Source organism: Danio rerio, chromosome 13, assembly GCF_052040795.2.
Source record: "Danio rerio strain M-AB ecotype USA chromosome 13, GRCz13ab, whole genome shotgun sequence".
NCBI classification, from domain to species: domain Eukaryota; kingdom Metazoa; phylum Chordata; class Actinopteri; order Cypriniformes; family Danionidae; genus Danio; species Danio rerio.
Window position 1 is genome coordinate 46,952,501 of NC_141033.1, and position 26,733 is coordinate 46,979,233.

Consider the following 26,733-nt stretch of genomic DNA (forward strand, 5'->3'; position numbering starts at 1 on the left):
TCTCATCCTGCTAATGAGGTTGTGATTAACGGCCAGCGCAGTTTTCAGACTGTTATTGGGGACGTGTGTCTCTCAGCAGGGCATCTGATGTAATGAGAGCAGAGCCAGCTGTGCCGCCCTCTCAGATGAGCATCTGCGCCCACAGTGACGCCCACATGCCAATGCACAGGCCAATGATTAGCAGATTACAGAACACAGTAATCAGCAGAATCACACCAACATCCAGACTAGAGCAGAACAGTAAGAACGTTTACTATACTTTTTAAAACTACACAAATTGAGAACAGAAAATTTAAATAAATTAATTAATAAAATTCTATTTAATTAAAAAATTTATATAAAAAAACATCTTCTTTTTAGCTTAGTCCCTTTTTTAATCTGGGGTCGACACGGCAGAATGAACCGCTAACTTATCCAGTACGTTTTACTCAGCGAATGCCCTTCTAGCTGCAACCCATCTCTGGAAAACATCCACACACACTCATTCACACACATACACTACAACCAATTTTAGCTCACCCAATTCACCTATAACATGTCTTTCGAATTGTAGGAGGAAACCGGAGCACCCGGAGGAAACCCACGCCAACACGGGGAGAACATGCATACTCCACACAAAAATTGCAACTGAGCCAGCCGAGGCTCGAACCAGTGATCTTCTTGCTGTGAAGTGAATGTGCTACCCACTGGGCCACCAATACATTTACAATTAAATAAAAAAAATGATTCAAAATTTAAGCTAAAGAATAAATAAATACAAACGAATATACTAAAAAATACATTTTAAGTCAAATTATATTAAATAAAACATAATATCAAATAATAAACCTATAATATATAATGAACAAAAAGAAAACAAACTTACTGATTAAATAAATAAACAGATTTTAAACAAAATCAAATTAAATAAAAAAGTTAAATAAATAAACAAATAAAAACAAATAAATACATTTAAATAATAATTTTAAAATAAAAAATTACATTAAATTAAAATAAAAAATAACTATTTGAATAAATACAAAAATGAATAAATAAATAAATAAATTATATACAATTAATTTAAAATAAATACATTTAATTAAAAATTTTAACTAATTGAACAAATAAATTAATTTAAAATTAAATGAAAATCAATTAAACATTTAAACTAGATAAATACAAACAAATAAATACAAATAAATAAATTATCAAATAAATGAAGTAAAATTTTATCAAGTAAAACAACATCAAATAATAAAACTTATAACAATAATAAAAAACAAAAAAACAAACAAACTAATTGAATAAATAAATACATTTAAAATAAAATTCAACAAAATGAAAAATTTAAAACATTTAAACTAAGTAAATAAACGAATAAAAACAAATGAATAAAAATAAATAAATCATAAAAATACAGTTATAATAAAATAAAAATGTTAACTATTTAAATAAATACATGAATAAAATTATAAAAATACATTTTAAATACAATGTAATCAAAAAATAGTTAATCAAATAAATAACTAAATAAATTATAAAAATGCATTTAAAAATATATATAAAATTGAAAATTTAAACTAAATAAATAAATAAATAAAAACAAACGAGCAAATACAGTTAAATAAATTATAAATTAAATTATGTAAAAGGAAATAAACAAAACAACATCAAATAATAATACTACTAATAATAATGAATAAACACAAAACAAGCTAATTGAAAAAATAATAATACATTTTAAATAAAATTAAATAACAAAAATGTTAAACTAAATATATAAACAAATATGTAAATATTAAAAAACAATTAATAAATTATGAAATAAATTTAAAATACAAAATTATTTTTAACTATTTGAATAAATAAATAAATAAACTAACTTAACAAATAAATAATTAAATAAATTATTTTAAAAAATGTAAAAAAATATATAAATTAAGCAAATTAACTAACAAACTAAATAAATAAATATTACTCTGTGTTCATGTGGGTTTCCACCGGGTGCTCCGGTTTCACCCACAAGTCCAAAAACGTGGTATAGGTCAATTGGAGCTGGAAGGGCATCGGCTGTGTAAAACATGCTGGATAAGTTGGATAAGTTGACGCTGTGGCGACCCCAGATTAATAAAAAGACTAAGCCAAAAGGAATATAAAAGAATGAAAAACACTTAGTGACACATGTGCCATGTTTATCCTAAATATTGTTTAGCAGCTGTATTGAACAAAGATCTACATAGACAATCCCAGCTCCACCATCATTCCTCCTAGCTCATCTAAATCCCATCTGGCCACAGCATTTAATCATTTTGTCAAGTCTGAGGTCCCAGTAAGCACAGTAGTTCCTCCTGTCCAAATACTACCACTTTAAACCAGCATCTCTCATTTCAAAGCAGAACACAAGCAAACATGACGGTCTGGACCAGCTTCAGCAGACAGATTGAGTATGAGCTTATGTGCGTGTGCACCCTAGGGTGATTCTGATCATGATTAATGCCGTTCGCCTTTCAATTTTAATTTTCATTAAGGACCTGCTGTCCTCCCCGACTCCTAAATAGCAATGGAATTAATAAAACATAGCCTTTGAAATATACAGCGCAGGCCTGCAGCAGGGAATCCAAAATGCCTTCGGAAAGCAGAACAGATTGAAGCGTGTGTGTGTGTGTGGAATGTGCTGAAACTGGAGATTTACATCAGTGTGTATGTGTGTGTTCACCATCCGCCCCCCACTGCGAGCCCGTGTCATGAGTGGCAACTGGCAAATAATTAGACGGGCTCGTCTCATTAGAAAAGGAGAGCGACAGCCAAGGCGCACAGGTAAAGAGAAGAAAGAGAGAGAGAGAAAGAGAGAGAGAGAGAGAGAGAGAGAGAGAGAGAGAGAGAGAGAGAGAGAGAGAGAGCAATTTATGAGGCATTAATGGGCTGATAAAGTCTGAAGAGAGTGCAGATAAAAAGCCAAGGGAAAAGCGGAAGTTCGGTTGCTTTCTTTGTCAGGCTGAAAAATGAGAAAACAAAAACAACCCAAAAACTTTGGGCCTGCTGTCGAAAGTTTGCTTGAAGGACTTTTCTGATTAACTCCATACATTAATGGCCAATTAAAGCATGCATGCAAGTATTTTTGTGTGTGTGTTAGATAAGAGTTGGTTCAATGATAGTCAGAGATCTTTGAACCACTTCAAAAACAGCCATTAATGACTAAATAAAAATGAAATTAAATTAAAAAAAAGAATTTTAACTAATTAAACAATCAAATAAAAATAAAAATAAATTATAAAAAATAAATGTACAATTAAGTTAAAATTAAGTAAATTAATATAGAACTTAACTATTTGAATAAATGCATAAGTAAATTATAAAATACATTTAAAATTAAATTAAATTAAAAACTGTAAGAAATTGAACAAATAAATAAATATAAAAATTCTAAAATAAATTTAAAATAAAACTAAATTAAATTCAAAATTTAAACAAAAAATAAAAATAAATAAAGTACAAAATAAAGTAAAATTAAAATAAATAAATCATAACATCAAATAATAATACTAATTGTATTGAATAAAAACAAAAAAAAAATATGGATTAAATAAATAAATAAAAAAATTTATTTAATTATTAAATAAAAGTAAAACAATTATAATTAAATAAAAACAAAAACAACCCCTAAAACTTTTCTTTTCTCTGTGTGTGTGTTAGTGTGTGTGTGTGTGTGTGTGTGTGTGTGTGTGTGTGTGTGTGTGTGTGTGTGTGTGTGTGTGTGTGTTAGATAACAGGTGCTTCAATAATTGTCACAGATCTTTGAACCACTTCAAAAAAAGCCATTAATGACTAAATTAAATTACAAATAGAATTTTAACTAAGTAAACAAACAAATAAAAATACAAATAAATTATAAAAATAAATGTAAAATTGAGGTAAAATTAATTCAATTAAAATAGAAATTAACTATTTATTAAATTAACTATCAATAAATACATAAATAAATGATAAAATAAAGTAAGTAAAAATAAATTAATCATAAAATCAAATAATAATACTAATAATAATGAATTAAAACAAAAGAAATGTACTGACTGAATAAATAAAAAATGTAATTAAATAATTAAATAAAATTAAATAATAATTTATTTAAAAAAAAAAAAAATTTCAGGCCTGCTATCGAAAGTTTGCTTGAAGGACTATGCTTGCAAAATATGAACTTTTCAATGCAAAATAGGTGCTCTTTCATCGATTCCAAAAAAACAAACAAACTGCAAAACATTTCAAGCAGTGATGTTTTGTTCTCCTCTCTCTTCTTTAAAGTAAAAAAAAAGGGAAAATTCTTCATATTGTGTTCATTTTAAATGTTGATACATTGCTTGCGATGCTTTACACATTTACAGTACAGTAATATCTCCAATTCCATCAACTGGTGGAGTTTTGGGCTTTTGCCACTGTCTGCTTTGGTTTGCTTAGTTTGGGTAAGTAGAGCTGAACTCTAGTGAATCACACCCTTCAACAATGATTCTGAACTGAATTGAATCATCTAACCAGAACTAAACCAGATTTCTGAAGTGGAGAATGTGCCTGATGTATTCAACTAGATTCACAAAGCTGAAAGTTTGTACCTGATTTCTATGATCGCCTGCTCATCTCTATAAAGCTGTTTTGGTACTATCTGCACAGGTACTTTTACTTGACTTAATTTGTTTTGGTCGAGTCTTAAGTACCTGTTCGCATGTTCTTGTAATGAAAGCAGCTTCACAACATCAACCACAACATCTCAAGGCACATTTTGTGAAAAGCTGAATATAATTGAACGTGACATGGTATCTTAAAAAAGTGGCTACCGTCACAGATGCCCTCTCACAGTAGACCATAAAAGATATAACAATGAAAATGTAGTACAGATGAATGCTAGAATGTGTCATATGTGAAAGACCCCAAGGGTAGGGTCACATGTTCCCCTAACATAAAAGACAATCCCATAATGCATTGTGATAAACAAAATATCCATCCAAGACCAAGATGATAGATGAGGCAAGAGAAATATTCTTATCTATGAATATTACACAGAAAGGTAAACACTACTAAATGTAGACTGCATTCAGTGCATCTGAATGTGAATTTACAACTCATCTGAAAAGTATGTTCTATACAGTATGAACGTCAGTTGTATAAATGGAACTTGGACACTTCAGAATCTTACCTAAAGTAGTAGGTCATCTGGATACTTCTCGCATACAGTTTTTCTACATACTCGGCTGGCATACTGTTTTTAGCGTACTATATAGTATGGAAGTATTAGATTTCGGATGCAGCCTTAGGGGCCGATCACACCAAACGCATTTATGTTCCAAAAATGCAAGGTGCACCTCACTGCCTTTTTTGTTGACAAGAAAAAAAAAAGAGCCCGGTGCTTTTTTTAAGTCGTTAGGCAACGACTGGATCAGCTGGGTAGTGTTCTAGAGTGTTGCTGTTGGTATTAATATACTTTTAATAATTGATAATATTGTGATATTCAAGATTTGCGAAGTCATAAAGCTCTGGATAACCCAAAACAGCAACCACAAGTCTCTCTCCTTCATCTTCAAAAGTCTCCGCCTCTCATCGCATAAACCTCGTTCGCTATGATCGGCCACTTATGCTGTGTTCACACTAGACATGGCAGACGCAAACAAATCATGCGTAAATAAACTCATGAACATTTTGAGTTTACTAGCTTTATCATGCGTCAAATTCACTTTACAATATAGACAGATTGACTGAAGCTTCGCTGCTAAACGGCTAACTTGAATTTTATTGAGAGAGTAGCTGTGCTTAATGTACCCTAGGAAGGCTAAAAAACACAGTATATTTGTTTGGCGCCTTGTCTGAGTAGTTCATCAACTACTCCAGAAACTATACCTTCAACAATGAATTTTCAGTTGTGCTTTAAACTAAGTTTGATGAGCTGTTGGTGTCGGCAAGAGGATTTCCACCTCAGGACACTAACAACAGTTACTACGTCATAATCACTCCCCTACAAAAGCAAATGTCTGCTGAAGTTCAGACTTTTTCAACTCAAGTGATTAGCGCAATGTGCGATACGAGCATAAGCACGTCAAACGTGCAAAACACTCAACTCAAAGTGCTTCATTCACCTGAATCGCATCATTCACGCTACTTCATTAACGTGAATCACCCTGCAGAATGTGTATTCTTGTCTTTGCATTGACTTTACATGTAAATCACTTGCGCTCAACGCTTCATTCGCATCTGGTGTGAACGCAGCATTAGGGCCCTATCATACACCCGGCACAATAAGGAGCAAGATGCGTTTGCCTGATGTGTTGCCATATTTTAGACCAGCGCAAGCATAATTTTACTGATTTGCGGCACGTTGTTTAAATAGCAAATTCGTTTGCGCCACTTTATGGACTCATGGGTGTTCCAGTTGAGAAAAGAGGTGTGCTAAGGCGCATTGTTGAAGCATTGCTATTTTGAGGAACTAAAACAGACTTCACAATAGACCAGCTGAGAGCAGGTCTAAAGTCCAGCGCAGAGCACGTTAGTTGTGCGCCTTGTTCACACATTGCTTAAAACACACATGATGTACAACAACACACAAATACCTTAACAAATATAAAATTATTAAAGGATTAAAATATTACAAAATATATTACTTTTAACATAAATATAAAAACCATCGCCTTCATGCCTTCTTCATCTTGGGGGGCTTTTTTCAGTTTATTCATGACAATTTGCTTTTGTATAAATATCCATCTATATAAAGTATTATAAGTCCACTTGTCGGGTTGTGGACCATATGGGGCAGGACGTGTGATTGATATAACTTCGTTATTATTGTTCATGTATTTGTTTGTTGAAAATTAGAACTGAATTCAGAAATAGTTTTGAAACAAATCTTTGTGCTTAACAAACAAAATTAATTATGTAGGCTAATGGATATCTTCAGCGGAGCGCATAAAACACCATTGCCTTATCCACAAAAGAGAAAAAGGGAAAGTGAAAGTAAAGGCCGAATGGAGGAGGCTTATTCTTTATCCCCGCGCTGCACTTACAAAGTCCGCCATGTAAATAGCAAATGCACCATGGCGCGGCGCAACTGACTCTTAAAGGGAACAGGCGTTAGAGACAATTTTCTGTTAGGTCTCAAACCTCAAAAATCTTCAAAAATGGTGAAGTGGAATTAGCACTGTGGTGCAGAGGGTATTTATTTAGAGTGCTCAGTGAAAAAATAAATCCCCCTAAAATAATATCCAGCAAAATACAAATGAAATGCAAGATCAGTAGCACTTGTCTAACGTTACTTTCTACAAATACAGAAATACTATTACTCAATTTACTGCTCCACCCTACTCAAACTTGCTCCTACACTCCACACCATACTGTGCTCACCCTGCCCTTTTTTATAGCAGGGGGACTAGTATGGAATGACTCATACCATCACAACAGGTAAGTATCAGGTAAGTATATCTGTTAACAGCTCATTTGCTATTTCAATATATCATAAAAAAAAACATTTTCAAATTACAGTTAATTCCTCTAAGATTTTAACATCATTACTTTAGCCTTCAGTTTCACATGATCCTTCTCAAATCTTTTTAAAATGCTGATTTGCTGCACACGGAATGTTTATTAATAATATCAATAATGAAAACAGTTACTCTTTTTAATGTAACAGGTTATTTTTGAAGGATCATTTGATCAATTTAATCTTCACTGCATTGATCAACAAAAGTATTAATTTCTTTCTTATCTACTCTTTACTAACCCTAAACCTTTCCAGTTATGACTTATAATATACTTAACATACTTAATGTTTGTGTGCACTTTTGTACTCTCTCTTAAAATTACAACACTTTGACACTTAATCATGCTTGAATGACGTAAATGTGCCAAGAAAACACACACAAGCACAAGAGAGAGAATAGACAGATGTCACTTTGAAACAAACCTTAATGTTTTAACAGTCCTGATAAATAAGTAATGGATGTGTGGATGACATCACCTCTCTCTCTCTTTCTCTCTCTCTCTGACTGACTGTCTGTGTCCTTCACTGTCTTTGACCTTCTAGTGAACGCAACTCATAAAGCATTGTACTTTCCCTGACAGATTCAGCCCAATGCTCCAGCACAACAGAATGCTTTCAGAGCAACCAAACTTCAGTGAGAAGCTTCGGTATAAAGACGTGTACGAGAAAACACATTTATTTTGGCAGGGAGACATCATCATGCCTCCAACTTGTCATGTAGAAGCCGAGTTTCACTATTCCATCAATTCTCAATGAATACAACAGGGAAAACATCATGTGAACAAAGCAGGAAGATTTCAAACACTGACTTTTGTGTGATAGCTCACCCAAAAAATGAAAACGTAGAGATAATTTAGTCCCAATCCAAATTCTATTTTTGTACCCTACCCCTTACCCTTGGCCCTTGAAACAGAGTGTGAAGGGGAAGGGCTTGTACCCCTAAAAATTGAGACAGCACTACAGTGCCTGCACACGTCATCATTTGTCATCGAGATCTCTTGCTTTATATGAGATCAACGATCACGATTGTTGTATTATTCCAGTTGTGTTATTTTTTTGGTATTTACCTTCAGCAAATCACTAAAGGCATATATCATGTTATCATAACGATATAATTTGACAATAAGGTCATAATTGTACTGTGCATTTACATTGTGGCCGTATTCATCTATGTAAACACACAAAAAAGGACACTGTGAAAAGGTCATACCCAGCCCTAGACTTTTCTGACAGGGGATTCGAGTGACATCGAGGGTCAGAATGTTGTGGGACTACTATACAGGAGTTTTGATTATGGATTATAGATAGCAAAATTTAGCAGTTTTTATTTTAGCGCTTTTTTAAAGCATGACGATAAAACAAGAACACGGTTATGAATGTATTAAAACATGTGCTTGTTTGTTGTAAAAATTCGTAATAATAAATTCCTGACAAAAATAAAATAAAATTTGTGCATCTCCTGACTTCCATGTGTAGCCATATTCCCACTGTAGCTGCTGTATTCTGGGAAATTTTTGTTACCCCTTGGTATCGAGTGTGATCCAGAAAAATCTCAGTTTCAAGGGGTGTCTAGACCTTCCTCTTAGCCCTACGTCTTCACGCTAAAGAGAATTGTGACACCCCTATCCCTTCACGCGAATGTGCAAAACGAGGGTAAGGCGAAGGGCTATGAGGTAGAATTGGGATTGGGTCTTACTGACATTCAACTTATTCAAAATAAAGATGATTTTTCAAAAGAACAGTTTTAGGTAAATGGTTGAATGCAAGTCCGGGCTTGAAAAAATGGTCAAAACGATTGCAGTTTTGAGCCCTGCAATTGAATCGTCCAATAGCACTTTGAAAGTCAATAGAACATTTATAGGGCAAGCACAAAATAAATGCCCTTTGATTACGAGAGCAACAGCGGGAAAAATAAGTACTGAACACGTCATCATTTTTCTCAGAAAACATATTCATAACGGTGCAGTTGACTTGAAATTTCCCAAGATGTTGGTAAAAACCAAAGAAATCCATATATACAAAGAAAACAAATCTAATTAGTTTACAAATTAAGTTATGCTTAATAAAATGAAATGAAGCAGGGTAAAGGTATTGAACACATGAAGAAAGGGAGGTGCAGAAAGGCAGTGAAGGCCCAGACAGCAGCTGAAATCTCTCAGTAGTTCTTCCGAAACCCTCTGCGCTTCCTGTAAATTAATATTAGCTGCTTCAGTCCATCTACATTAGCAGGATGATGAAGATGAAACCAGAATGAACATTTAATCAAGAAAATGATCTAAAAAAACAGCCATGGACACTCTCAAATTCTTTCAGAGAAAGAAAATCAAGCTGTAGAATGGCCCAGCCAATCACCTGACTTGAATCCAATTGAGAATACAAATTAAAGCTCAGATTTGATAGACGAGACCCACAGAACCATCAAGATTTTTACACTCTGTTGAAGTCTGTGAAAAACTCCTGAACTCCTGAACAATTCATGAGGCTTTGTTCTTCATATAAGAAGCATCTTTAAGCTGCCATCACCAATAAAGCATTTTATATAAAGTAATTAATATACTTTCGTAATTCAGTACATTCTCCTCGTGTCGTTCCATTGTTATCACGCATAACTCATACTAACTCAAATTTGTTTTGTTTTGTTTTTATTTCTTGGGGTTTACCAAAATCTGGTTTAATTTCATGTCAAAAGCTCCTTTGGAAATAATAATCCCAGGAAAAAACATAACGTGTTCAATACTTATTTTGCCTACTGTATGTTAAATCTAACAATGTACCCAAAACTATTAATGCAAATTAAGAGGTACAATCTTTTTTGGTATGACTTGAGTATAGGGTTAAAGACTCACCGATATGTTTCCCATTCATGTGGTAGAAGAAGGAAACGCAGTAGGGGGTTCTGGTGGTCCCTGTTGGTCCGCGGGCAGCTGTTACATTGTAGAGCGGAGAGAGAAGACGAGCTCGATCCCCAGGCTGACGTGGACGAGACGTCTCAATGTACATGTAATAGCCTTTATAGTAGAAGAAAAGTACAAAGAACATATGTTAAAGGGATCATTCACCCAAGCATGAACATTTCCTCACACTCAAATGGTTCTAAACATTTATGGGATAGTTCATAAGGGATAGTTCATCCAAAATCGCACATCCTTCATTGTTTTAAGCCTAGTTGAGTTTCTTTCTTATGTTGAACACAAAACCATATATTCTGCAGAGGGTTTTTTAAAAAAAGCAACGATTGATATCAATAGTAGGAACAAAAAATACTACCGACGTCAGTGGGTATTCCAACATCCTTCTCTTATCTACCTTTGTGCTCAACAGAAGAAAGAAACTCAACTAGGAAAGCAACTGAAACAATGAAAGGTGTGTGATTTTGGGTGAACTATCCCTCTCATTCACACACACACACACACACACACACACACACACACACACACACACACACACACACACACACACACACACACACACACACACACACACACACACACACACACACACACACACACACACACACACACACACACACACACACACACACACACACACACACACACACACACACACACACACACACACACACACACACACACACAAAATGCGGAAATGTTTCTCTTCAGATTTATAAAGATGTACAAAATCCAAAAAGGAACTTCTTAGCTCTTTATTTACAGAATCTATTTCTCAGCCTTGAACTCAATTTTTAATTGCACTGTTTTGCACTGTTCACTGTTTAGTCTAGTATAGGTCAAAGGTGAGGGGACACTGGGCTGCTCTGGTCAAAAAAAAAAAAATGGTTTTCCACCCATCCACAATTTGTAGTTTTGTACCTATCCCATTTTGTCCTTTTCTAAATCCTAAATTAAAAAAAATAAATAAATATATATATTTTTATATATATATATATATATATATATATATATATATATATATATATATATATATATGAATTCTTCTAAACGCACTGTAAAGTGTGTGATGACCAACCCTATGGCCACATGCCGCTTTTCCAGGCAATGAATACACATGCAACATATTTCAAAATGTATCAAACAGTGTTATATATGAATATTATGACATATGGTATAACCTTTACTTATGAGGTCTAAGAAACATTTGCAGGTTTAAATGAATAGGCTACTTTATAATACTTTACATTTAAGTACAGCAGTTTTCTTTGAACTTTTTCAGAACAGTGCCATTATTAATTCACTTTTTAAATCACATTTTAATTTAAACGTTGACGTTTTATTTACCTTTTTTACCTGTGTGTTATTGTTCAAACTATTTATTATGTTTAATGTGGCTGACAATAATAAATATTTATAATAATAAGAAATAATCTGTAGTTTTGTAGTAAGCTGTAGCCGCTTAATTGGGCCTACTATGTATTTCAATACCAGTCATTATGGTGGTACTTTGAGAGACAATTTTTTCTGAGGTGGTACTTGGTGAATTAAGTGTAAGAACCACTGTTTTAAAGTACTGTATATACTTTTGCTTTAGATATGTCCTATTTTTTTTACATTTTTATATACAGTATGTTTATGTTTTTTTTTATGTTGCAGACAACCATGATGTTTCGCCTAATAAATATTTTCAGTTTTTTCATGTCCGTGGTGTTTAGTGTACCTGTTACTCCTCTCAGCAGTTTACTGCCACTGTAAAACATTGGATTAAAATGTAGATATAGGCCTACAGAGCAAAGAGCTATAGATTTAGAGCAACAGTGTTTATATGATTTATTCAAACATTTACTATTTTGAAAGAAGTGCTTGCCGTTTGATGCAATTTTTAAATGCAATGTTACATTTTGAAGTAGATGTAAGACATTTGGCATTTTGTGTGTGCAGTTTTGAGAATTGTGTGTAGAGTTTTGAAAAAAGGAGACATTGTTTTGGCAGAAGTTGGAAAAAACTGTAGTGGATCATGTCATCAACCGTGGGCTGGCGATGCGTGAGGCTGGACAATGAGTGCAGCCAAACTTGAGTCATTTTACTGTCGCTTCTGTCATCCCGACCTTTAGACTGGAGAACATGCTAGTAACCAAAATTTCATGTTGTATACATGTAGTTTACCCCATGTTATAGTGTATCAGTTGGGTGACACTAGTTTACTTAGTGTAAGAAATCAGCTCCCTACAAAAAAAAAAAAAACAGCTTAAATCAGCCTAGGCTGGTTGGCTGGTTTATGCTGGTCGACCAGGCTAGTTTTGGAGGGGTTTGGCCATTTCCAGGCTGTTTTCCAGCCATTCCCAGCCTTGTCTTAGCTGGTCAGGCTGGGAGCCCAGCCAGAATCAGCTATGTCCAGCTTAAACCAGGCTGATCAAGCTGGTTTTAGCTGGATTTAGCTGGTCATTTTCCAGCCTGACCAGCTAAGACCAGGCTGGAAATGGTCAAAACCCCTCTAAAACCAGGCTGGTCAACCAGCTAAAATCAGCCAACCAGCCTAGGCTGGTTTTAGCTGGATTTTTCAGCAGAGCTATGTACCTCAATATGACTGTATATAATTCATCATTAATAGTAAGTAGAAAGAAATAAAATATTGCTTTAACTCTGGAGTGTGTGAATGGATGAGGATGCATTTGTGTATACTTTCACCTTCTTTCGTCCCACTCCTGTCCATATCGGGCCCTGTATTGACTGAGCGTTTAGGGTTCTGCGTGAGATGGTTCTGCCTGGTCCAGTCAAAAATGTCACCACGGTCTTGAGTGAATCCACATATCCTAATATCCTCAAACCCGCACACTTGATCTATAACACACACACAGAAACATAAGCTTCACTTGGATGATGTGACAGCAGCCACAGGACAATAGTGCCAGTGCGCTAACTACACACCAGCTATAGTTCAATTAAATTAAATTAAATTAAATTAAATTAAATTAAATTAAATTAAATTAAATTAAATTAAATTAAATTAAATTAAATTAAATTAAATTAAATTAAATTAAATTAAATTAAATTAAATTAAATTAAACTCAATTCAATTCAATTCAATTCAATTCAATTCAATTCAATTTAATTTAATTTAATTTAATTTAATTTAATTTAATTTAATTTAATTTAATTTAATTTAATTCATCTTTATTTGTATAGCGCTTTTACAATGCAGATTGTGTCAAAGCAGCTTTACATATAATATCATAGTAAATTGAAACAGTGTAGTTCAGTTTTCAGAGTTTAAGTTCAGTTCAGTTCTATAGCTGGAGTGGAGAGATAGTGATAGAGCCAATTTTTTTGAATGGTGATGATTGGGGGGCCATGATCGGTAAGGGTCAAATAGAGGGAAAATGGACACCGGAGTTATACCACTACTCTTTACGAGAGTCAGGATCTCGGTTTAACATCTCATCTGAAAGACAGCGTTCACTGACAGTGTAGCGTCCCCTTCACTATACTGGGACATTAGGACTCACAAAGACTACAGGTTGAGTACCTCCTGCTGGCCTCACTAACACCACATCCAACAGCAACCTTGCTTTTTTTTCATGTGGTCTACCCTTCAGGTAAAGACCAGGCTCAGCCCTGCTAAGCTTCAGTGAGTCTTTGGCTGAAGAGTGTTATGGTTGTGGCTTTATCATGGCTGTGATATTGGCTACATCGTCATCATGTTATAAATAGCTTGAGTCTCTTATGCTTAGCTAAGCGTTCGCACCTGCATTGAAGTGTTTGCTTAAAGTCTGTTTCAGTCGTGTATATCTGATGAGGAGATCTCAGCATGGTTCCTCAGGCGTGTTTAATGTAAGGAAGCCTCTCGACAGGTTCCTCTGGAGTACTCTCAGCATATTGCAGCGTTCACAGCGATTAGCCTCATTTAACAAACGCAGAACACAGAACGCTGCAGTTAGTCACCCTGAACGTCTCCATTCACACTTTAAATGGCTGATTAACTCGTTTTGCAAGTGTGTGAGGAGCAGAGCGAGTGAACGGAGGAGAATGCAGGATTTCCGCGTTGTGGTTTGAAATCCCTCTTCTCTGCCCTCCGCAAGCACGCAGCTCTTCAATTTACTCGGCTGATCTCCAGTCTGTTTTAATTTATGTGACTTTTCTTTTTGTTTTTTGCACCTCGTTGGCAAAGCTATGCGATACTGCTGCCAGGAGAACTGTGTTGAATTTAATATGGAAGAACTAAAAGACATGGCGAGGACGGTTTAGAGGAGAGAGAGAGAACGACAACATGAATAAGTAAAAAGAAAAAGCACAGGACTGTCTTACCTGAAGGTCTTGGGTAAGTGTAGGCTGAAAGAGAACAGAAATCAGGTAAAATAGACGCCTTTATTATTATACATTACACTTAAAGGAGTAGTTCATGCTTAAAATGAAAATGTACTCATTATTTACTCACCCTCAGGTCGTTCAATTCTTTAACAAGTTTCTTTTTCTGCTGAATGCAAAAGAAGATATTGTGAAGAATGCTAAAATCTGGTAACCACTGACGTCTGTAGTAGGAAACACAAATGTGATTAAATGCTAAGTTAATGGTTACATGTTTGTAGCACTTTTCAAATTCTTTTGTATTCAGCAGGAGAAAGAAACTCATAAAATTTTGAAACTCATAAAGGGTGAGCAAATGATGACAGATTTTTTCATTTTTCTGGGTGAACTATCCCTTTAAGACACAGGTCTCAATCTGAATTCCTGGAGGGCCGCAGCTCTGCACAGTTTTGCTCCAACCCTGATTAAACACAGCAGATCCAACTAGTTGATGTGTTCATGACTCTTTTGAACACCTTAATTAGTTTGATCAGCTGTATTTGATTAGTGTTGGAGCAAAACTGTGCAGAGCTGCGGCCCTCCAGGAATTGAGTTTGAGACCCATGCTTTAAGACAACAACAACAAATTATACTATGAAATACTAATATTAAACATGGACTTTTTCTAGCCTTTTAACAGTGCTAATGTATTTTTAAAATGCAAGTCAACAATCTGAAAATATAAGCTTTTCTATTTTCTATATTTTTGAAAAAGGTATCCTAGAGTATATATATATATATATATATATATATATATATATATATATATATATATATATATATATATATATATATATATATATATATATATATATATATATATATATGCCACTTTATTAGGTACACCTAAATAGTACCGAGTTGGACCCTCTTTTGCTTTCAGAACTGCCTTAATCCTTCATGACAGATTTAACAAGGTACTGGAAATATTACTGGGTCATTTTGGTCCATATTCACACAGTTGATGCACTACATCCCAAAGGTGCTCTATTGGATCGAGATATGGTGATTGTGGAGGCCGTTTGAGTACAGTGTCATTGTCATCGTCATGTTTAAGAAACTAGTCTGAGATGATTTGCAGTACATGACATGGTGCGTTATCCTGCTGGATGTAGCCCTGCTGAAAGTAGCCACCAGAAGATGGGTACACTGTGGTCATAAAGAGATGGACATGGTCATCAACAATACTTAGGTAGGCTGTGGCGTTGACACGATGCTCAATTGGTACTAATGGGCCCATAGTATGCCAAGAAAATATCCCCAACACCATTACACCACCATGCTTTCATGTTGTTGATGCCAAAATCTGACCCTACTATCCAAATGTTGCAGCAGAATTCAAGAATCATCAGACCAGGCAACGTTTTTCCAATCTTGTCTGTTGTCCAATTTTGGTGAGCCTTTGCGAATTGTAGCATCAGTTTCCTCTTCTTAGCTGACAGGAGTGGCACCTGGTGTGGTCTTCTGCTGCTGTAGCCCATCTGCCTTAACGTTGGATGTGTTTTGCGTGCAGAGATGCTCTTCTGCATACTGCGGTTGTAACAAATGGTTATTTGAGTTACTGTTGCCTTTCTATCAGCTGGAACCATTCTAGCCATTCTCCTTTGATCTCTGGCATCAACAAGTAAGACCTAGAGATGGTTGTGCAGGAAAATCCCAGTAGATCAGCAGTTTCGGAAAAACTCAGAACACCTCGTCTGGTATTAACAACCATGCCACGTACAAAGTCACTTAAATCACACTCTTTCCCCATTCTGATGCTCGGTTTGACGATGTCTACATGCCCAAATCCATTGAGTTGCTGCCATTTGATTAGCCGATTAGAAAGGACTGTTAACGAGCAGTTGGACAGGGTTTACCTAATAAAGTGGCCGTTGAGTTTATATGCAGTGTGAATTTATTTAATCAGAAATATACACAAAAAACTATTATTTTGATAACATTTTTAAATTTCAATTATGTAAATATATGTTAAGCTCCCTAAGGACATTTTTGGGCAAAATTTAAGTTCAAGACTTGGTTACTTTTTAAGTTAGCCACGTGGACACAAACAAAAAACGAGACTTGATTCAACAATGTAAAAAAAAACTTCTTAATCTTCCCCTTTGCCAATAAATGGGCACCTATAAGAAATGAAAGGTATATACTAAAGCAATTTATTGAATTTGTCCAACAAAAATAACTTCAACACAATGCCAATCAGTCATATACCTAAATAAGGGTCTGAGTCTATGCAGCATGCTCAATGTGCCAAACACTCACACTAACACACACAAACAGCCCTACAGTCAAATAGAGGATGTTTTGATAAGTCCCCACATTTATAGGTTTTGGATAGTCTGAACTGACTGCACTGAAATTTTTGCAGAAAAATAAAAATTACATATGACAGAAAATTGAATTATACAAAAAAAAAGTTAACTTTCTCTTAGCTGAGTGGGGTTAAGATTAAATTTGAAACATCAGCAAATAGACTTGGATTTCAACTTTACAAATAAAATTCTAAGATGTCTACTGTTAGAGGTATTTAAATGAAAAAAAATGTAAAAAAAAAAAAAAAAAAAGCATAAATTGATCAATTTTATTTTTTCAAAGACAGTGAAAAGACATTTGTTTTAAAAAAATGTCATGTAAAAAATTAAAGACTGCAGTACTGTATGAGGTATCCTTGAGGGTTAAAATGCATTTATTCCAGGGATGCAAATTTATCTTTAAATATAATTTATTCTTGTTATGAAAAGTATATTCAAAAAGTATTAAAAACATTTATTATAATATTATTTTTTAAAATTATATAAAAAAAAATATTTACTGTAGGCAGCGTTTATAAATAAGCAGTGTCCACATATAATTTTCCATTATAAGCCCAAAAAGACTAGAGTAAAATTGTACTGTAGTGCTAATTTCTTTTCAAACCAAACGTTTTAACAATTATATACTTTATATAAATATTAAACCTCAATTGTTTGCCTTAACATCTCAGCAAAAGGAGTTCAATGTCTTCCAGCAGTCCATTTGTTCTCAAAGTTGCCCATTTCTTAGTCTGGCAAGAGTAAATGCTGAGATTGGGAGTTGGAGATTGAAAGACTGTCCAATGGGATTGGATTCTATCAGCGTTTCTGAGCTCTGGCCTGTTCCTGCTGTTCTGTTGCCATCAGCAAACTCAACACACGGTGCCTGCCATGCTTTTGACATCTCAATTTAACATAATCCACAAAGCCAAAGCTCACATCTGAAATGCATGACCTCTGCTGATGGGAATCATGAGGAATTTAACAATTTGGGCTCGACCAGCAAAGCTTTGTGCTCGGCCATGTATAATACATCAAAATTTAACAAGACTGCTATATTTATGACCTGAAACAATGCAATATATGTACATTCATAATAATAGATTTGTGTGAAAGTAAAATATGAGGCAGATATTAGCACATTTCATCATTGGGGCAAAAATAAATTTACTAATAATGAAAATACTTTTCAAGTTAATTGATTACATTAAGCATTGCAATATTTAGATGTATATGTATTTTACATGTATTGCATTGTGTATATTGTTGCAGAATATATATTTTTAAAAATGTTAACACATACTAATACGTAACTAATACATGCTCATTTGCACGCATTTCTGGTCAGGTTTAATGAATTATAAATGTGTTATTATTGTATTGTATTAAATTGTATTCTACTACTACTACTACTACTACTACTACTACTAAGAAGAAGAAGAAGAAGAAGAAGAAGAAGAACAATATTATTATTAATAATACATACAATAATAATATCAATAATAAATATATTAATATTAATATTATTATTAATAATAATAACGATATATTAGTATAATAATAGTAATATAAATAATAATATTAATAATAATAATAATAATAATTATTATTATTATTATTATTATTATTATTATTATTATTGCTATTATTATTATAATATTATATTATTATTATTATTATTATTAGTATTGCTGCTGTTGTTATCATTGTCATAATGATAATAATAATTATTGTTGTTTTTGTTGTTGTCATTGCTATTATTATTATTATTACTATTATCATTATTTTTTAGCTGTTGTCATTATTATTATTATTATTGTTGTTGTTGTTATCATTATTGTCATAATAATAATAATAATGATAATAATTAATAATAATAATTTTTATTATTATTATTATTATTATTATTATTATCGTTGATTTTGTTGTTGTTCTTAATGTTATCATTGCTTTTATTATTATTATTATTATTATTATCATTATTATTATTCCTAATTATTTAGTTAATGTTATCATTATTGTCATTATTATTATTATTGATGTTTTATTATTATTCTTATTATTATTATTAATTCTTTATTTTCATTTCGTCTTAGTCCCTTTATTAATCTGGGGTCGCCACAGTGGAATGACCCAGCGACCTTCTTGCTGTGAGGTGAACTTGCTATCCACTGCGCCACCACGTCGCCCATTATTATTATTTTTACTATTTAGAGTCAACCGTTTTTTCCAGAAGAGATTTATTTATTAGTTCTTATTTTAAAAAAATTAATAAATAAATACTATGAACTGCCAGAAAAAGTAGAATAAAATGAGGTATATACTCTAGTAAATTACATATGAACATATCCCTGGGCAAAAACAACAGAATATAAATATGAATAAAACTGTGAAGTCTGGTGTGTGTACGATTTATGACTCAGTGCAGGAGAAAAAAAAAACAGCCTTTAAAATTACACTTTGTAATTTAACAAAATTGATAAGGTGCAACAAAACAGACATTTTAAAGGGCTTTCTTGGATGTTTTCTTGCCTTTAGACTGAAAAAAAAAAACACAAATCTCAAAATTGACAGGTGCATAAAAAAGGTGTTTTTGCATGCAGTGTCTCGCCTTCAGACAAAAATAAACACACACATACACACACACATTCTGCTACTGACAGCTGACATCATGTCTGCTGTATGATGTATTTATTAAAGGACTGGTGCAATATAAGGTTGGCTTACGCTCAGAGTACTGGATGGTGCGAGTGACGGTGTTTCCGGTGGCGAAGCTGGTTATAGGAGCGAGGCTGACCTCATATGACAGAGGAATACGCAGCTCCGTCAGCGTGTAGGACATCAACACACCTTTTGCAGGCTCTTTAGTGGTGATCTGTTTGGACAAAACTGTCTGTCGATTCTGCAAACACAAGAGAGAAAAAGAGGTAAAAATATTCTGATGGAAATGGAGTTAATTATCATTTATACCTGTTTTAAGATGTGTATATATATATATATATATATATATATATATATATATATATATATATATATATATATATATATATATATAAAATAAATAAATAAATAAACAAACAAATAAACAAATACATTAATTAATTAGATAATAAATTATTTTAATTTTTTTAATGTATACATTTATTTATTCTTTTGTTCATTTATTTTTATTTATTTTTATTTTATTTTTTATATATATATATATATTTTTTTTTTAAATGTTATATTTAAAAAAATACATTTAAGACATATTTGAAATATTTCAATAAATATATTTAAAAATATATCATACGTATTTTATTTGCGATAGAAATGCTTACATTTTCAAAGCGCAAGTTTAAATGTCACAATTATCGATCAAAAATACAATAAAACTGTAATTTTGCGACATACAGTGGTCACCATTTTTCTCAGAAAACATATTTGTGAAATGTTTTGACAAAATTTGTGACAATTATACCTTGTATGGATGGGGGGGGGTTGTATATGTTTTTTTTTCTTTCCTTTTTTATTGTTATTATTATTATTTGACTTTTCCTAATTGTTAAAGAAAAGTAATGATATTCTTGTTATGTATATTGTCAATAAACATACTGATTAAATAAAAGAAAACATATTTTTAAAGGTGCTGTTGACTGAGGTGATGTTGATAACAACCAAAGAAATCCATATATGCAAAGAAAACAAATCTAACTAGTTTAAAAATGAAGTTATGCGCAATAACTTATGTTATGGCAAAGGGAAAAAGTATTGAACACATGAAGAAAGGGATATGTAGACAGCAGCTGAAATCTCTCAGTAGTTCTTCAGCAACCGTCTGCCCTTCCTCAGTATAAATGAATATTAGCTGCTTCAGTCCAACATTTACATTAGTAGGATGATGAAGATGAAACCAGAGTGTACATTTCAGCAAGACAAAGATCCAAAACACAGCAAAGGAAACTCAAATCCTTTCACAGAAAAAAAAAACAAAATAAGCTGTAGAATGACTCAGCCAATCACCTGACTTAAATCCAATAGAGAATACAAATTAGAGATCAGATTTGATAGCCGAGACTCACAGATCCATCAAGATTTTTACACTGTCTGTGAAAACTCAAACCTGAGCAATGCATGTGACTTCATTCTCCTTATGAGAGGCGTCTTGAAGCTGCCGTCACCAAAAAAGCCTTTTATATAAATTCTTAAATGCTTTTTGCTTTATTTTTATGTTTGTATTGTTTGGGTTTTTAACAAAATCTTGTTCAAATTCCATGTCAACAGCTCCTTTAGAAAATATAATTCCCCGGAAAAAACATGACGTGTTCAATACTTATTTTCCCCGCTTTATCTTTTACATTTAGCAAAACTTTATCTTATGCACAGATATTTTAAAATATCCTTTATTGCTATGATATATCTCATTTCTTCACATTATTATCATTACTGCTGAAAACATTTGAGCTTCTTCATGCACAAATAAACATTACACTTTCACCTTTCTGAAAATCATTTTTTATGTGTTCATGTCTTTATGCCTCCATCTGTGTGGTAACTGCCTACAACACATGCATAATTTATATCCTGTTGCATTTATAATCACTTTAAAACAATCATTAGGCTTTGAAATTTATGGAAACATAATGATATACCCCTGCCAAATGTAGCACTATAATAATTCCCCAGCTGCTTTTTAACATATCCACCCCAAAAAATAATGAAATTCATATAGTTTTGTGTCTCATAAATAGCGCTGACAGCAAAACAAGGAGAACTGGGAGAAGAGGGTGACAGAAGACACTTCAATATAGCACAGACAGCACGGACACAGAAACACACTCATCTGAACATATGGTTTTATCCAGGGAAGTCCACAAATTCCAATGATCATCATCATTTAAATGAACTATCAATGAATTAATTAATCGCTAACTTTAATAATGTTACATGTCTTCTTCAGTGGAATAAGGGATTGATCATGTCAAATTGCTGAGACTTTTATTTCAGTGTGTTCCCACTGACACAGAATATTAAGAGGTGGGGCTTTAATTTTACGCTTCATCCCTTCATAGCAGACTAATGGTAAAAGGGGCGTGGCTAGGGATATTGTGGCTCAAGCATCAAACCGACATCAACAAAGAAGGAAAAACACTTCAAACACAGAAACAAATGCTCAGACTTCGATAAAAAACTACTAGAACAAACTTTTTAAAAGTGGTTTACCTTTCACTGATTGATTGTTCATCTAAAGAGTACCAAAATAAACATAATAAACATAATAAATTGATGATGATGCCTTTATTTGTCACATACACTTTTACATGTAGCGAAACTGGACCCCTCCGACCATACACAAGCATCACACATTTCAGGGGAAGACAGGTCAGAATTACTACTTTTTGCTTCACATATGTTTGTTGGTGTTTCTCTATTTTACACAGCACCAGAAAACCTCACTTAATGTTGCGTCTCACCTTTTTTTAATAACTAAACACATAACATCTCGTTTCAACTCATTATAAATAAGTTGTTCAAACAAGCAGCAAACATCTTTTGTCAGATTTTGTGAGAGTGAAGGGTGCCCAAAATGGCAGGTGTAAAAGGCAAATGTTTACTCATAAAAGTCCATGATGTGTTATTTAATAGCCCACTTCATCCAAAACAAAATTAAAAACATATTACATTCATGAGCTACAGAATATTTACCTGTTACATGGCATGCTAATCCATTTCATATAATTAAAGGGTTAGCTCACCAAAAAATGAAGAGGATGTTATTAATTACTCGCCCTCATGTTTTCCAATCCCCCAAGACTTTTATTTGGAAAAATAACAAAATATTTGAACACAAATTAAAATATTTTAGTTAACATCCGGGGGTTCTTTGACCCCATAAAAAAGGAACCAAAAACATTGTCAAAACACTATAATAATATCATAATTTGTGTTCTGAAAATGAATGAATGTCTCAGTAATAAATAACAAATAAATAACTTTTTTTTTTTTTTTAAATGTGAACTAACCCTTTAATGATAATGGCATCCACAATGGAATTGGTGCATTGCCACAACTAAACTAATGCCTACCAAGCATAATTTAGAAAGACTTTTTATAAACTCATACAGTATATGCTTGCTTAATTTTTACCTCACATTTGCTGTACATCTTTGTATATAAGCTGCGTGAGCCTCAAAACTACACATTTAATGACGCCCTTGCTTCATTAACCAAGGTGTATAAATTTAAACGATTATGAACTATTAATGAATTCAACATTTGACTATAAGCATTTTCAGTCTGGTATCATGTGGTAACAAATATTTTATGTTTTGTCAGTTTAGTGGCTAATTTGTAGGAATTAAGAGTTCAGTCGTATGAAAATTTACGATTTTTTAACGGAGGCCAGACACCAAACCCAACGTCATTGGGGGAAAAACATTTGATGCGCTAAAGAAATTAGCCAAAAATAAAAAAGTTATGTATTGCCATGAGATAACATCGGCATGTTGGCTTTCTTTGCAGTCATAATCTTTTTTTCTTTTTTGCTGGAAACCTGTTGCGCTCATGCAGTGTTTTACAACTCTAACCTCCAAAAAAGCCCAGAAAGCCCTTCAGTTTAGTGATTTGCTGAGTGCAAGGTCAGCTTGTCTCCAGCCGGCCTGCAGGAGGAAGGCAGAAAGTCTCTCCTCAGGCACAACAGTGCTTCTGCTGACTAAGAACACTTGGCGAAACAGATCAACTTGTCATTTTCTACTTTGAGCTGCTTTGGCTTCCCCATGAGAAAACCTCACGACGCTGCTGGGTTTGAGACCCTTCTGAACAATCTTTAGCGAAACATTTGGTGTGTGTTTTTTTTATACCGGGCTTTGTGATTTTCCCTTTTTTCATGTAGCAAAGGAGAACATTTACTGCTGTTTACTAAGAAGAAACACACTCCATGAAAGTTTGAAAACACTTGTAGCTAATAAATTGCAAACTCTTGTGCCAATGCAAGCTTGCTTTCAGTTTATACAAAACAATGTATCCCCATAGTCACAGAGAATGCTATTCTGAGCATGTATAAATGCTGTCGTAACGCGGAAAAAATGTTGAACAAGTCAGTAGACTGTTAAATATGACTTGACTTTCTAAAACACTGTGACATATATATATATAAATATATATATATATATATATATATATTATTTTGTGTAAGTACCACCTCAGAAAATAATTGTCTCTTCAAGTTCCGTCATATTAACCGGTATTGAAATACAGAAGCGTAGTAAGCATAATTAAGCAGCTACAACACTGCATAGTTCAAAAACCAGACAGATTAATTACTATTATTAAGTATATGCATCATTGTAAGCCAACACAATTTTATATACCATTGATTGAATTTCTATCTTTAAAATCTAAACATTTACTTGTATTTTAATATGATTTGGAATGACATATTTAAATTAGAAATAAGATCTGCTGCTCAGGATTTACAGTAGGCCTATGTGTGTTAGAAAAGCGAGTGAATTAATGTATTTATACAGTGCTTGAACAACTTTTTTTTTTTTTTATTTGGCGTGAATGAGTTCACAGTTTAAGTGAACCATGAAGTCCGCGTCAATCGAGCACTGACCACTGTTTTCAAGCAGACTCCAGTACAGTTCACCATCTCTCCGTCTGTGCACACGGAGACTAACTTTAATCTACCAATAAAATTCAAGTATGGCAAAGTTTTCAGTGTCTCGCACCATTTGAGTCACATCCACAATAATTTGCTTAAATCTGAGGTAATAAACTAAACTGAAAGCCACGTCGCTTTACAAAACAAATAACTTTATATATCGAAAACACTAATTATTTTACACAACTACGAGTACAAGTTTGAACACATTTGTTGGAATTATTTTACCAATGATGCAGCATGATGAAATTCCTGAGTTTGCAGTAACTGAAATGCCAACACAACAGCACTGGCCTACAGAAGGGGCTTCTCTAGCAAGTGTGTTAAAAGTTTGTTCATTTGGCTTTTAATTGATTCTTCTGCATACCACTAAAAAGTAGTCACAGTTTGAGAACTACTGTCCTAAATTCATATTAGAAAAGACAGACTGGTTGTAAAATGATAATAAGGTCAAATATATGCATTCATTACACCCCCCCCCCCCCCCCCAAAAAAAAAAAAAAAGTAAAAAAAAAAAAAAAAAAAAATTTAATTAAAAAAATTAAATTGAAAATAAAATTTTCTTTGGATCTGATCAGACAAAGAAAATAAGTTGAAATGCTAAAATATATTTTAATGATTTTCAAATTTCACCTTTCAATTCTATTTAATATATCTACACTTCTTTCATGAATTCATTAATTTTCCTTCAGCTTAGTCTCTATTTCAGGGGCCACCACAGTGGAATGAACCACTAACTATTCCAGCATATGTTTTAGGCAGCGGATGCTTATCCAACCACATCCCAGTAATGGGACACACACATAAACTCTCTTCTTCACGCACACACTCATACACTACAGCTAATTTAGTTAATCCAATTCACTTATAGCAGTGTTTCTCAACCACATTCCTGGAGGCCCACCAGCTCTGCACATTTCCATGTCTCAACTAAAAACACCTGATTCAAATCATCAGCTCATTAGTAGAGACTGAAAGACCTGTAATGGGCGTGACAGACAAAGTAGACACCCAAAACATGCAGTGCTGGTGGTCCTCCAGGAACGTGGTTGAGAAACACTGACCTAAAGCACATGTCTTTGGACTGTGGGAGAAACCCAGGGGAAACCTATGCCAACACAGGGAGAACATGCAAAGTCCACACTGAAATGCTAACTGGCCCAGCTGGGACTCGAACCATCGACCTTCTTGCTGTGAGGAAACAGTGCTAACCATTGAGCCACCATGATGCCGCGGTTGAATGCAAATGAATGAATGCAAATATCTATTAGACCTAGCACATTTAAAACAGATGTACTTAAGTATAAAAAAAATAAATAAATAAGAAACATGGCAGTTCCTTGCTATTTTATGCAGGAAAATCCATCAGTGGTTTACAAAATAAAATAAAAATTAAGTTAGAATATAGAGTAAGATTTCAAACAGACTGTAATTCCACATTCGATCCCACACAAAGCTGACTATTAATATCTCATATTATTAGCAGAATCTTATGAGACGAAATGCATGCTCAGTAAGCGGCTCCGGGTCGACTCTCAGTCCCTGAGGATGTGTGTTAATCACAGACCCGCCAGCACTGTGCCAGTCCAGGCTTCTCCATGGGGAATTATAGCAAACGTGGCATCGGCCCCATGGAAACAGCGCACAACTGAAAGACGAACAATCTTCCGCTCCACATGGAGACCTGAACAGAGGGTAAAACCTGCCACATCCCCTCCAAAACACATCACACACACACACTAGAGAGGCAAAGACTCCTTTTCAGCCTTTGTTCTCTGCTTTCCAGGCAGGAAGGAGAAGCGTGGCGGTGACGTTAACCTGGCTAGCCGGGGTCAAACACATTTGTTATCGGTCTAATTAAGAGGCACAGTAAACCCGTTACTGGCCATTCAACTCACCACAGCAACACAGAGTGGCACAACGCCACGTCAGCAACACTAAACCCACTTCAACGCACGCCAAGACTCTAAAACACACACGCAAACACACAAATGTGCGCCTTGTAAAATTCACAGATAAATTGTCTCCGCTTGGCTGCTCTTTAATGTTAAC

At 33.8% G+C, this 26,733-nt stretch overlaps 1 protein-coding gene across 2 annotated transcripts in view; it reads right to left on the bottom strand.

The window, feature by feature from the left end:
• The window catches only part of mdga1 (MAM domain containing glycosylphosphatidylinositol anchor 1), a 409,026-nt gene that overhangs the window by 65,680 nt on the left and 316,613 nt on the right, over positions 1-26,733 (bottom strand). For both annotated transcript variants that reach the window (XM_087279741.1, XM_087279742.1), the window contains exons 12-15: positions 19,767-19,941; positions 14,710-14,733; positions 13,093-13,245; positions 10,339-10,500 (exon numbers count right to left, since the gene is read on the bottom strand). In XM_087279741.1, the coding sequence (XP_087135867.1) occupies positions 10,339-10,500; positions 13,093-13,245; positions 14,710-14,733; positions 19,767-19,941 (514 nt within the window). The remainder of the gene's footprint in view (positions 1-10,338; positions 10,501-13,092; positions 13,246-14,709; positions 14,734-19,766; positions 19,942-26,733) is intronic.